Source organism: Anopheles marshallii, chromosome 2, assembly GCF_943734725.1.
Source record: "Anopheles marshallii chromosome 2, idAnoMarsDA_429_01, whole genome shotgun sequence".
NCBI lineage: Eukaryota > Metazoa > Arthropoda > Insecta > Diptera > Culicidae > Anopheles > Anopheles marshallii.
Genome location: NC_071326.1, coordinates 28,010,548 through 28,024,323, shown reverse-complemented (window position 1 = coordinate 28,024,323; position 13,776 = coordinate 28,010,548). Strand labels below are relative to the sequence as shown.

The 13,776-nt window shown below is 45.4% G+C and overlaps 1 protein-coding gene across 1 annotated transcript; it reads left to right on the top strand.

The window, feature by feature from the left end:
- The first annotated feature begins 534 nt into the window (after nucleotides 1–534).
- Nucleotides 535–7,847, top strand: LOC128719412 (uncharacterized). The gene is made up of 5 exons (XM_053813037.1): nucleotides 535–886; nucleotides 5,267–5,643; nucleotides 5,718–6,204; nucleotides 7,177–7,402; nucleotides 7,466–7,847. Exons 1-5 carry the CDS (start codon nucleotides 535–537, stop codon nucleotides 7,845–7,847), a joined length of 1,824 nt encoding a protein of 607 aa, XP_053669012.1.
- The last annotated feature ends 5,929 nt before the right edge of the window (nucleotides 7,848–13,776 follow it).

Genomic DNA, 13,776 nt, shown 5'->3' with positions numbered 1-13,776 from the left:
CCGGTCCAAAAAGGGTTCGCACATCGCGAACATTCCATTATCTCCATAGATGGTATAATAGTGCTAGTAGGGGGCTAGGTTTGTCAACATAGTTTATGGAAATATCGTGATAAGCAATGTAAAGAAAAGATAAATTCAAAGGGAAAGTTTGTTCATTTTTGAAGAAATGGGTCGTTTTACGTAGTAAGAACATCGTATCACCACACGTCACTCTTTGCTCTCTTTCGAAACCCTCGCTTTAGCGTTAGTTCCTCCAACGATGGTGAAATGTACATAAATTATTAGCAACAACATCGCGTGCACAGCTCTCTCGCTGATCAATATGAGTCACTCGCTACATCTTCGATGCTCGTGCTAGAGAATCACCGTGTCTTGGAGTGTCCTTTCGCTTTATATCGACTGACCGGACGGCGACGACAGGTAAGAGGATGGGGGGAGTGCTGTGATGTATCCAAAACCCAAGGTCTTGTCGCTAGTCTTGCGCGACCGGCTACGCACTTGCTAATGAAAGTGATAATATACATTGCAGACATAATGTACCCGCAAAGCAACGGTCAATTGGATTGGAACGAACGATTCGATACGGCTGTAGATATCGGTAACGGCGGAAGTGTTTTCGGTGACAATGGCGATGTGTACCGACGATTTCAGGACATCGACGGTGGAAGTAACAGTTCGGCCAGTAACGATACAGAAAGCACCACCCTGCTGGATGAAACGTGCCGCAAGAACGAACGATTGTACGATATTACGCCAAAGGATCGAGGTGACCGACACAGCCGTGGTTCGACCAAGAACAAATGCTTCCTATGGATTATTGCCTTTTGTCTGATTGGCATCGTGGGCTTTGGCATCATACCGAACAACAACGACCGGGGACGCGTTGGTAAGTAGCCTTTTTCTTTCGCATATTCGTAAGCAACTCGTAGAATGGCACGTACAAGAACAATCTTTATACTTTGCACTGACCATTCATTTGGGTAGTTCATATTGGTTTCATAGCGAATGGTATACATTCTCCACGACCAGTATGGCAAAAGTTGTTACCGATGGACCACATCGAAACTAGCTTCACCCGATTGCGCACCCACTGTTTGCGCTGTGTGTGCCCGCAAATATTACTTTGGCCTCGAATGCTGATTGAGAAAATCATTGACATTGCTCAGTCCGCGCGGGTTTTGATCGGCAAGGAATAACAACAAAAACCCAGCGCGAAAGTATGCGATTTTTCGTTCGGCAAGTGGTCCGATGAAACACGCGCACGCAGCGGCCATTACCCTCGCGTCTATTAGGGGCTGCCGATTGAGGTGAATGCTATGTTTTGGCTAGACGGTTCGACATTTGCAAGTTTTGAATATGCAAATGTGTTCCATCTTCAACGCACCATCGCGGCTCGAAACATCTTCATCGTCATCATCACTGAGTTCGGCTCCGTTGCTGCTGCTGCTGCTGCTCGGCCATTGTTCCGCTTTGGGTACGATCGTGGAGTCCTGGAGCCCTGCTGTGGTAGCAAGACGGTCGGAAAACGAAGAAGCACAAAAATGTTCTGCAGCAGGTGAAGCAGCAACAGGAGAGCGAAAAAAGGGAGAATTGAATTCAACGAATTTCAATTGATTCAATTGGCGAAATACGAGCATTGTTCCGAATTAGCATGAGCATGGGAAGGTTTGCTCAGAAGAGTTATATATAGTTGGACGCCGAAAATGGGCTAACTTTTTGGGACATGTTGGTACATGTTCGGAACCTAATGTCGTACCTTTGCTGGTGGGAAACCGAACGAGACTACTGCAATCTGTTTCTTCTCGCTGTAAAATAATCAGTTGCAGTTGTACTTGTCACAGTTGGATAGATAAATCAATATGTATAACACCGACTATTCCCGCTTTCCCAACGTCCCATTCGAATTCTACTCCGATCGTTTGACCTTCCCAAGTTCCCCGAAGCGGTACCGATTATAAATAGCTTGACCTAACTTACCTCAAATGCTGGAAAAAGTAAGCAAATACTCAGCAAAACGATGTTTGATTGGTTCGTTTAGAGGCTGTACCGATGTAGATTTTCAGCTGCGCGCACACCCACAGGAAGTGCCATCAAACAAATGAATTTGAAACCAATTCGTTGATAAAACTGCGTTCCCTCAAATCATTGCGATCGCCCGATTAGTAATCGGCCAATTGACGACCGAAATGGGTTGCTCGGGACGCGGGACGTGCACTCTATCTCTATGAGCGCGTTGATGCCGGTCCTTGCCCGCGTACCACGGGCCACCATGTCTATTTATCACCCGGTTCCCGGTTCGCGTGTCTATCAATGAACGAATCTATTGACGCTTGCCAGCCGCCGCAGCACGAACCGTTCCCAACGTTGTGTTCCACGAAGGCATGAATGAAGAGCGTACCGCCGAGCGAAACGACGTTATGACGTTTTCGGCACGCATGTTTGATAGATTGTTTAAATTTGCCTGAGGGCATTCCCCAAAAGTGTGCGCACGCGATTAGAATTTATGCGTGTACGCACCACCCTAACGCGAAGGAACGCACATGTGTTCCGGTGCGGAAAGATTCCATCGATCGATGCCACCAATATCACCGCCACCACCATCTCATCATCAGGTGCCTTTGCCGGCCATGTCCAATGTGACATCTCGTGAAGCAGAGGTCAATATGTTCCCTTCCCTCCGGGGTAACGGGCGTTGATTGGAATCAATTTAAAACTTTTTAATTTTATTGATACCATTTTGCACACCACTGATTTTTCGATGTGCGCCCGTATGGTGGTTTCACGTTTTCCTTTCACCGCACCGGGATAAACGGTGGTCGAAGGAAGAGGCGCCATTCGGATGCCTGTATGGAATGGGGCGCGCAACACCGATCGGGCGTCACGTCGACGACAGTGAACTGCGGCGTATAATATTGCACCGAGCGAGCATTCGGCGCTCTGGTGCATGATGATGATGATGATGCACACATGCGGCGCTGTGGGGTCAAATGAAGGCATTGAAGCGATGAAAGTAGCAAACAACAGAAAAAGACCCCCTCTTTCCCATTCATCTCGCCCCTGCCCCCTCCGCCTCTTTTGAAGCACCCGAGAGATACATCACAACGGGTCCAAGGTTGGTGCACCATCGCCATCGAAGATCCTCCCGCCCTCCCAGTACGATCAATTGAACCGAAAGCATTGCACGGTGCAGCGAAGGGTAGGACGAAGGACCCGCTGGAAAGGGAAAAACGGGGTAGAATGATCTGGTGTGGAACGGCGCAGTTTTCTCAGATGGAGGATAATTAGTTTGTATCGAGCACACGGGTCCAATACACCAACTGTTGATATCGTCACCATCTGCAGCAGCATCGCACAGGAGGATCATCGCATTGAGGCAAGAGAAAGAGAGAGAGAGAGAGTGAGAGCGCGCACTCGATTTGCAATGTCCCGATCGTACAACATTCCTTCGCTCATCGCTTGATTCCGATGTGCCAACGACAGTTGAACGTTCACTCGATATGCTTTACGTTCATCCGGTATCGTCTTTGTTTGTCGTTCGTGATGAAGACACTCGAGTGTTAATGAATGTTGATCGATTATTCAGAAGGAAAACTTTTATTTCTTACTTCTCATTTTGTGAGACGACATTGTTTGCCACTTGGCGGGTTTACAATCTAATTCTTACAATTAATCTTAGATCCAAGCCGCATAAATGGTCAACAAAATGGTCATACCTAGGGACTACATTCCCAACTGCTCTGGTGGAATCATGAATCTTTTGAGAGTCGGCTCCTGATTTGGTTTGACCCCTCGCTAAAGATTCAACTGAATGAGTCCGCTCGACACTATTCTAAATCTATAAGTTATAGTAAGTGTAAGCAACTAGCATACACGACAACCCAGGGCATTATTCTCGGGAAGACAGACAAAAGTAGAGAATAAGGAAAATTATAACAATTAAATGGCAGGCCTAGCCCTCTTGAGGTACCGATTAAGAAGAAGACATACGACGTATGAGTCATGATCATGAGGCAGAATGGTATGAGTGGCATACGATTTCGTAAACTCATTTAAGAAAATAATGGTTCCCTGCTTAATTACTATTAGAATTTTATAGAAAAATTAGAAAGTTTGAACTTATCGCTTCTATAATGTTTTTAGGTAGGTTCCAAGGGTTGGGTGTTTAGTCAAAATCCCTGAGGGTTATGGTTCGGATGGTGGTGTATTTGGTATCGGCTCCGGTTGCAGGACCGATCTAAATGCTCATCTGGACCAATCCCCCGCATGCAGGATTGATTATCCGGTTACGGGTAAATAATGTTAAGGAAAGCCAGAAATTGCAGACCTGGTCCTCTTGACGTTGTTGTCGTTAAAGAAGAAGAAGATGGTTTGAGTTCGACCCGCTGCAACTGTGATTTTGTGACTTAAGACGTTTGTTTTTGTTTATTTTATGACGGACGGCCTTAGCGGTGTTGCTTATTACTAATATTATGTTCTTTATTAACACAGTTATCATACTTTACTACAGTACCGTACTGCATGCGGCACGATAAAAATCTTTCGCGCCAAACAGAAACGTTTCAAATGAACACCTGCACGGATCTCAATCGGACAGCACAAAAGCGGGATGAATTGTTCATTCATTCGAACGGGAAATTTGTTCGACAAGACTGTCGTTGGCAAAGCGTAATCAAGCCGGCCGCGTCCACCAATTGGAATACCGCGCGAGGATCTTCCCTGGAGAGGATGAAGCATGCGCGTGCACGCGCGCGTTTTGTGTTGCTTGATTGTTTCTCTCTTTGCTTACCACCATTTGTGCATGGCTGGGAAGCATTTTGCATCTGGCCAGGGCGACTGGCACGACTGTGGTCGGGGAGAAGAAGACGCGGTGTGTGTGTGTGTACGACGAGGCCAGGGATTTTGCACTTTGGGGCGGTGTCCGTTCGGTTGACCGAAGCTTGTTGTGGGGCAGATTTTTGTGGGCAAAATGTGGGGTACACACACTCGTTTCAATTGAGCATCGAGCTGGCTGGACCGTTCCTGACGGCCAGCTTCGGGGGGTTAATTTTTATTGGCGCGCGAAAACCCGAGCCAGTATCTGTTTGGCGTTGGTTGAAATTGGGTTGAAGCTGTCCATCGTGGCATACAATGGGAGTGTTGGTGGAATGGCGTCGTTTGGTGGTTGGCAAATATGTTGTAACGTACTCCGACACAAGTGTTCCGTTCGGTGCCGTAAGCGTTTTTTGTTTGTTTCTCACGGATTCTCACGGTGATTTTGTCGCTACAGGTACCATCGCTGGATGGGGATTGAACACGTCGAGAGCCACGATCGGCTATGTGCTTCCGTACGAAAACACCACACTGATCGATCCGCTGAATGTGTGTACCACCGAGGAGCGTTCCGGTCTGGTGGAGGAAAGTGAGAAGGTGTTCCTGCTGATCGTGGTCTGTTCAGCGGCTCCCAACTTTGAATCCCGCCAGGCGATCCGGGAAACGTGGGGCAAGGGACGCGACTTCAACTATGCCCAGTTCCAATCCCTCCATGAGCGATTGCATGGTGAATATCTGGACCCGAAAAGAACCGTCGGTCCGGAGCTGAAAAAGTACCTGTGGCAAATGGCTGAAGATGATGAGTCCTTGGCTACTTTAGCTACGGAAGGCAATGTAAGTATCACGCACGAGATATGTTTGTCCGTACGGAAACGACTGATCGCACACCACTGTTCCGTCCGTTTCAGAATGTTCACGTGAAATCCAACTCTAGTCACAGTGAGAGCAACGCGAGCAGCTTTGCGGGTATGATATTGAGCGTGAAGGTAGTGTTTCTCGTCGGTCAATCGGAAGCTGACTACGTGCATCAACGCCAGCGATCAGCAATCCCTTCCGCCGGTGACAGCGAAAGCACCGTGAAGAGAAGCGCGATCGTACAGCAGGCGCCGACTTCGGCGGGCACTGTCGCGTCGCTTCCCGGCGCGGATCCATCGCGCAACCCGTCGGATGGTACGGGAACGTCACACAGCTCACTGTTCCCCAGTGGCGCAGACGTTGATCCAGCATTTAACGCAGCTAGCAACGAAATGGTGGACGAACTGCAGCTGCGAATCGTAAACGAAAGCGAAGTGTACGGTGATATTATACAGGAGAGCTTTATAGATAGTTACAATAACCTGACGCTGAAGACGATCATGATGCTGAAGTGGGTTACCAACAACTGTGATGGCAAAGGTGAGTGTGTGCACGATCGCTAGCGGGTGATGGTCCCCCCTCCCATTCCTGTGAATATGATGTGCGGGTTGGGATTAGATGTAAGTTTTGAGCAGCTTGATTCGAGTGTTTCCTGGAGTTCTTCTTGCTTTCCGGCTGTTTGGCAATGGTTTGCAACAATCAACGGTGTGTGCGTGTGTGCTAATGCGAATGGCCGCAGGAGTCCGCTTGTGTACCAGCTGCTAATATTGGTGTATTGTTGCTTTACGACGTTGTGTGCCCGTTTTTTTTGTATGTTTCATCCGTTATCCCCTTCATCGTACCTTCATCGTTCGGTAGAACCGCAAGAGGAAGATCGCCGTCCGGCGCATGATCAGAAGCAGTATTTGCTGTTTAAGTTGGAAACGCGTGAGTATAGCGGTGACATAGAGGCTCGGCTGATGGTGTACGTGCACGGTGAGGAATGGCTGAAGAATAACATTCGCCAGGAAATGGAGGCAAGGCAGGAGCAGGAAGTAATGTTCACCGTGGGAAAGACTGGTGGCAAAGCGGGCGGGGTGATTGAGCACGCTCGGAAAGAAATCCCGAAGGGTGCTGGGCAGTTCGTTCAGTTCAACGTGACGGATCTGGTGCTGGAGTGGTTCAAGGAGCGTGACCTGGGCTCGGCACGTACCAGCAAGTACATCGTGATAGAAACGCTCAACGATCTCGCCCGGAAGCTGGTAGTGAACAGTCCGACCGAGTCGAAGTTTGTAAGATCTTTGTTTTAATTTAATCCCTTGCTTAATTTTTACTTTTCCTTTTATTTTAACAAACAGCGTGTATGGCAACCGGGGGCATATGTTTCGCGATGTTGGTCTTTGCACAGGAGGGTGGCAATTTGGTGTTGTGTCTAATGCTTTCTCATTATTGTACATTTAGCATATTCTAACGCTTACCTTGGGAACGAATGGGTCGTGTGCGATTTTCTTTTATCCAATGTCTTTATTGCAGTAAAATTTATCATGAAGTGTGATGATGACACCTTTGTCAACGTACCGAACCTGCTGCACGTTCTGCTCGGTGGGACGGTCCCCCTGTACAAAGCGGCCATATCGTTCTACGACACCAACACGGTGGCGGTGAAATCGCCCAAAAACCGCCTCGTCGAAGGGAAGTACCTGCTGACGGGGTTTCTGTTCTGTGACGCCAAACCGATCGGTGACACCGCCAGCAAATGGTAAGTATCGAATGGTATCGTGTGTTGAAGAAATTACCACTACATTGCGCATCGTTTGCTCAGGTACTCACCGACGTACATGTACGATAAGGAGGTGTATCCGAACTATCTCTCCGGCACGGCATATCTTATGAACTTTGAGACGGCAAAGTTACTGTACCGGGCGAGCCTATCGACGCCGATCTTCCACCTGGAGGACGTGTACCTGACGGGCATTGTGGCGGACCGGGTGAAAATTCGGCGCAGGCACCATCCACTGTTCTTTTACTCTTACACCAAAGACTTGTGCGCCCTGCGGGGCATGATCTCCCAGCATCAGCTGCAACCGGGTGAAATTCGTACCGCGTACGATTACATTACCAACAGCTCGATATTATGCAATGGGCCAGAGAAACGATTCACCGTTGGTCAGCTGAAGTTGCAGCAGCGTAAAAAGTGTCAATGATGTCGTAAGCGTGTGGCCGTGCCATCTGGACGGTCCAGGCGCTATCGCCAGTTCTTCTCAATCTGGTGATACGAACTGCTGTGCGCGCATCTTCCAATCGATACAGGTCGTGCCAGTTTCTAGAACGTTAAGCACAACCCCCCAAGAAAACTCAATTGTTTAATCCACCGATCTATGAACGCACATGACAGGAAAAAGGAGGCAACTTGGTAGAAAATACGAATGAGAATGATCTTTTGCACACAAATTACAGCTCGAAACGCACAGCCATTTCAATTTATCCCAGAATCTCGTTTAGATGATAGAACAATGCACAGCAACAGGTTAGAAAATGGAGAGAGAGAGAGAGAGAGAGAGAGAGAAAAACACCGTAAACTCTGCTAGTAGGGTAAACCACGAAAGGGGCACCTTCCAAGATTATCGAATATTATTTACAAGCAACGTTAAGTCTGCTAACGCGCTTCCTCTCATCAAATCGTGTATTAGGCGTATTATAAATCGAACGAAATTAGCTAAGCTTCGCCTTCACATAACGAACAAAACGTCCTTACTACAATTTTAATAACTTATTGTACTTTGTAGAACAGTTATCTAGGTCGCAGAATGTTAAACAAATGAAAGCGATATATACGGGACGGTACAGCGGTGTGAGCGATTTTTCTGGTAGAATCTCCTCATTGTAAGCACTTTTTACTGACGACGCTTCATAAAGCTTCGGCGTGATCGAACAGTGCGTTAAATTGCCTCAGCTGGATTTGAATAACACTCACCCGAGCTGACAAAAGCTCAACTCCTCATTTAGTATATCTCTTGATTGATCTGAAATAGTAACGCAATTGGAAATAGGTACTCTTGTTTAAACTTTTAGTACTCTCGTCTTGACGTGGCATGATCAATTTCATCATGGCAGTCTAAACTGGCTTATTAGACTTATTTATTTATCACACCCCTAATAGTTACCATACTACGGGGGAACGCTGTTTTGGATGGGTTTTTTGTAACCGGTCGTGTCGCACGAGCGTACCAGATACATCACACCGGGCCCGGCAACCCTTTTTAGTGCAGGGAACATTTTAACACATCGACTACCATGTGTGTCATGTTTTGATAGTCAATGATGTTTCCTGCGGGACCATAACATTTCAGTACGATAGGCCAATTTGAGTGCATGGGATTTGAATATCTTTTTTAGTTTAAAATGAAATGACTTTTTCGTCTGCTTAGTCAGTTCTTTAGGTGTTGTTTAGGATTAACATAGTTCATTGGCTAACCGTGACAAGAATTAGCCATAGTTGCATAGCGAATTTTGTACATGAACACTGATTGTTGATAATTTTAGAACAAAACTACTCAGAGAAGCAAAGGTCGTTAACAATTCGGGATTTCTTTCATTCGGTTATCGCAATTGTAGAGAATATAGATTATATAGAATGGGGACTGTACGCAAACGCACAAAGACAAGCTAGAGTAGCGTAATTATTATTATGGTAAAAATGATGTTATTCTTTAACGTACTGTTACGATTATGATAGGCAATCCTCCCCCCTTCACGTTAGTGAGAAACAAACAGCTGGCAAACCTAAACGGAACAAGCGAGGCAATGTCAATGGGTTCAGGTTTTCGCGTTGTTGAACAACTTACTCTTACGTTGCGCAAAATGAAACACCGCTCCTGTTTTCTAGTTCTAGTTCCGCTCTAGTTCTCCAACGATAATTCGCTTTGTAGTAACAGGCAGAGCTACAATAAGCTAGGGCATACAATCTGGCAACGAATACAACGATTGCACGAGCAAAATTAGAGTGGAAAGTAGAGGAGATAAATGAGCAAATCATTTGATTCAGCTGTGATTCTAAAAAAAAAACAAACAAGAAACAAATTAGAAGAACTAAAAGAAATGCATTGATATTTAGATAGGTATACAAAGAGAGGTAGTGAATGAAGGAGACTCGAATAATATCAGCAGCTGCACACAAAAACACACACATACAAAGCACAAGCAAGATCTATGGTGGCGGCTTTTTGAATCGAGGAAGTGCACGATTATCCACAAAGCGACAGCTATTGTTTCGATCGATCGTTGAAGTACTAGTTGGCTGAATAGAGGGAGTAGCAAATAGTAGTAGCAGAAACATTAGATTTGTGATTCTAAACTGGGCAAAGCGAACTGTGACTGTGACAGCTATCGACCGGTGTTACGCCGGGGTTACGCCCTTGGGGTACCAGAGTAGTGTTGCGTTACGTTAAGACGTTAAAGTTTGGGCTCTCGTAGTTCTAGTGATATAATAGGTAAAAGTATTAGAATTTTCAAACCACTACAGGATCGATACGGATGATTTCACACATCTGGTACGTAACGGATCACGATCGTAACGGGGGAAAATCATTCTGCAAGAAGAAAACAGAAAACACAACGTTTGGTGATCGAATTAGTGAACAAAGAAAAAGGAAAAAAAAGAGAAAACATACCTAAACTTCCAGTAAGTAGACGCATTTAAGCAAACATTAAATTGATCTAATTAAAAGGCATCGAATTAGGTACGAGATTCTACTCAAGTAGTTACGAAAGACAGCCGGCACCGAGCGTGGGCGAGCGAGTGTTCGGAAACAAAAAAAGACATATTAGTAAGACACATTGTTTTTCGCCATCGCGTACCGTTAGCCCTGGAGCAAAGCTGGTAGAATGCGTTTTGCAGTGGATAGTTTCCCTTCCTGTTTTGCTGCTCCACGTTGCTGCTGCCACACGGAATGCGCGTGTTCGTCGACGGCTCCGGGTGTTTGATTTACCGTCCACCTTCGTTCCTTTGTTAACCGAACCGTGCGGGCGCAGTGTGCATTGGGCAGTATGAAACTTAAAAAACAAATTAATAAAATTAAACTCAACCCTCCCCGGGGGGCCCTGCCCGCGATTGCAGGGGCACGGGGGGTGGAAAACTTTTGTCGCGTGTAGAACCGTAGAAGAATGGTTTGTCTTTTGCCGGATCGCGATAATGGTGATGTATCACACGCGTTTACGTAATTAAGTGCAAAGCGAAACGAAGTTTTTTTTTTATTAGAAAACGTTTATTAGATCTTTTGTTACTATTACACATAGAGTTTTCTCCGTACGATCGATTTCACATATCCGTTCAAACGTTGCTACAGTGTTGTTGCTTTTTAGTGCGTTGCCTGCATTGCGTCAGTGTACACCTATGCCCCGTTGTACGGTGGTTCGGAATGTGTAAACTTAATAACCAATAATTACGATACACCAATCATATACTTAATATTGTTCAAAATTTGGTTAAACTAGTTTAAATTTGGAACATAATTTACCTAAGAATGATGATTCTGGAGCTTGATCGTGCGATCATACGATCTATGCGGGAGTCACAGCAAAATTTGATCGACCATTTCACGAAGTTCGTGAAAATTTATAACAATTATCATTTAATTGGTTTCTTTAGACGTATTTTTGAACGTTTAACGATGCTTCCCTGTGTTTGATGACTAATAGCACATGGAATGTGAATTGTGTTGGGAAACGAATGGAACCCCGTACAGCGAGACAAAGGCGCACTTCAGTACCCGCTCACCTTGTTTCGTTCGCTTGCTTTGCGTTCATGTGTTGGTGAATGTAGTGTTGTGAAAAGTTGTTTTTTTTATCATTTTACTTTTAAAACTGAAAGTTTCGGGGAGAACATTTGCTTTTCCCGCTTTCCGTTTTGTCATGTTATTACATCTATTCACGCTCGTGTGTCCTATTGGTTTCGCCCTCGGACGGGATTCGGAGAGACGATAGCTTTGGTATTTCATTTGTTAGTTTTGTGTGTTTCAGAGTTTTAGCAACTGTTTTTGTTTTTAAAACGAACCAAACATTATTTTTCCGCATACACATTCGGTACGCTGCTGAGCACCAACGTGAGGAATGATGGATCGAGGACCGTTTTGTGATGTGGAGTCGAAAGTAAACCAGCAAGTGGGCAGAATCCAGTCTTTACAATTGCTTTTCATTTCACGAAAGTCGTATCTGATCTAGGGCCGTTTTTTTTTTGTTTCAATAAGAACAAATCATAACGAAATCTGGAGACTGTTTGCATTTGCATGTGATTAAATTAGCTTTTATAGAGTGGATTTACAATCCCTGGTAACTTGGCTGTGGCTGTGTGAGTGTGGGATTATGTTTACGAATAATAACATATTGAGTTGTACAAAATATGCCCTTAAATTACCAAAACACAAAAAAAGTCACCAATCTTACATCTTTGGGTGCATTAGAACGTAACCAGCTATTGGCATGTCATACATGCTTCGTTTGTTCACTGTACTTTACATTGAGTTTTCGTGTTTGTCTATACTATGCCGTTAGGTATAAATTAACTTCTCACAAAATATTCCTAGCCGGGGGCCATTTGTTTATTTGTTTGTTATGTATGTTCAGTAAATGGTTCGCAAGTTCTTATTCGTTAATTGCGCCGTAAAGTGACATGTGAAATGTGTCCTGCTATCCTTGCTATTGCTCCGTAGAGAAGTTTCAGTATCGTGCGAGCAGCAACGATCGAGTAGAGTGGATTGGGATGATGGCTGGCAAGTTTCACTGTTACGCGGTACTAACTTTTACTAGTTTCAGTTATTTTTTTTCTTATCAAATGTGTTTTTTTTGTTCTTTTGTTCTCTATGCTTTTAGACAAGCAAACGTTCACGAAGAGTTTGCCACTGTAGCGGACATAGTAAATAGTAGCTCGACGCACGATCACTACGGGTAAAGTTACATTAATTTATCTCTTTTCTTTCACCCTTTCCGTCTCCTTAGCATAATTCTTACACTATTTTCGGTTTTTATTCTGTTGCTTTAGTTCCCCAAATTGGTTGAAGGTTTTTTTGTGCGCAAAATTCGTGTACGAAAACGGGGTGCATCGTATCGGAGTCGGAACGCAACGGAACAAAACAAACGTACCGGATCGACAGTGGCTTGAACAACGACGAGAAGGTTGGTAAGATGTAAAAGCTTCAAACCCGGCAGCATCATCCCGCTGTTCCGGGCTGTGATGGGTTAATAGTGTACGCGTGCACTTACCTAGTGCCACGTAGTAGTGTTTCGATACATGCTTCCCTTCCCTTCCGTTCAAAAGGCTTCCGTAATTTCGACGTCGTTCGCCAACTCTCCGTTTCCGGGGTTTCCGGTTTCACTTCTACTACAGCAAGGCACGTATGAATTTATCAAACAATGGTCGATCGATCGGTGTAAATCAGCTCCCGCGTTTTTAAATATAGTGAGTTGTGTGAGTACGAGAATATTCCTTTCCTGCCTTCGGTCGATATACGCTGCTTGATCGACCTCCACAGCTTCTCATAGCACACACACACGGAATGTGGACGAGAATCACACGGATTTGAGCTAAAATGTTCACACGTCCTCTTGTGTGCGTGTATACTACTACGTAGCTAGCTAGCAAACACCTGCCGCTCCCATCTTCCAAGCACACACATATACATACACACACACACACACATACACTTAGAGACATACATCCATACACCTATGCGGACAAAAAACACGAGACGATAATGATCACATCATATCGGAAAGAAAGTGGGACGCCCACGGAAGGAGTGAACCAACTTTCCTAGTTCCCCGTTCTAGCTATTCAGTATCTCGCATGGGGGACACAACAGGGAAAACATCAAACGCGGGGGATTGGGTGGTGTTATAGTGCTCTGTTTACCAATATATCTGCTACGAGTGTTCTTCACTAGATGGTTGGAGCGCTTCCAGTGCCATCTCGTGCCTACGAGTGCGTTAGTGTGTGCGAAAAGAAAGGGGAATAACGTCGGTGATAACAGGTAGCACTACTCTACGGTACGGTAGGCAGTGCTGCAGTGGGTGTGTGCTCCTCGTGCACCGGGTGTTGGCGCACGATCGTACCCTGTTCGTCGGTGATCGTGGACACCG

Coding starts and splice junctions, on each gene's coding strand:
- LOC128719412 (XM_053813037.1), top strand. CDS start 535: ATGTACCCGCAAAGCAACGGTCAATTGGATTGGAACGAACGATTCGAT. Junction 887..5,266: donor CAACGACCGGGGACGCGTTG/GTAAGTAGCCTT, acceptor TTGTCGCTACAG/GTACCATCGCTGGATGGGGA. Junction 6,205..7,176: donor CAACAACTGTGATGGCAAAG/GTGAGTGTGTGC, acceptor TCTTTATTGCAG/TAAAATTTATCATGAAGTGT.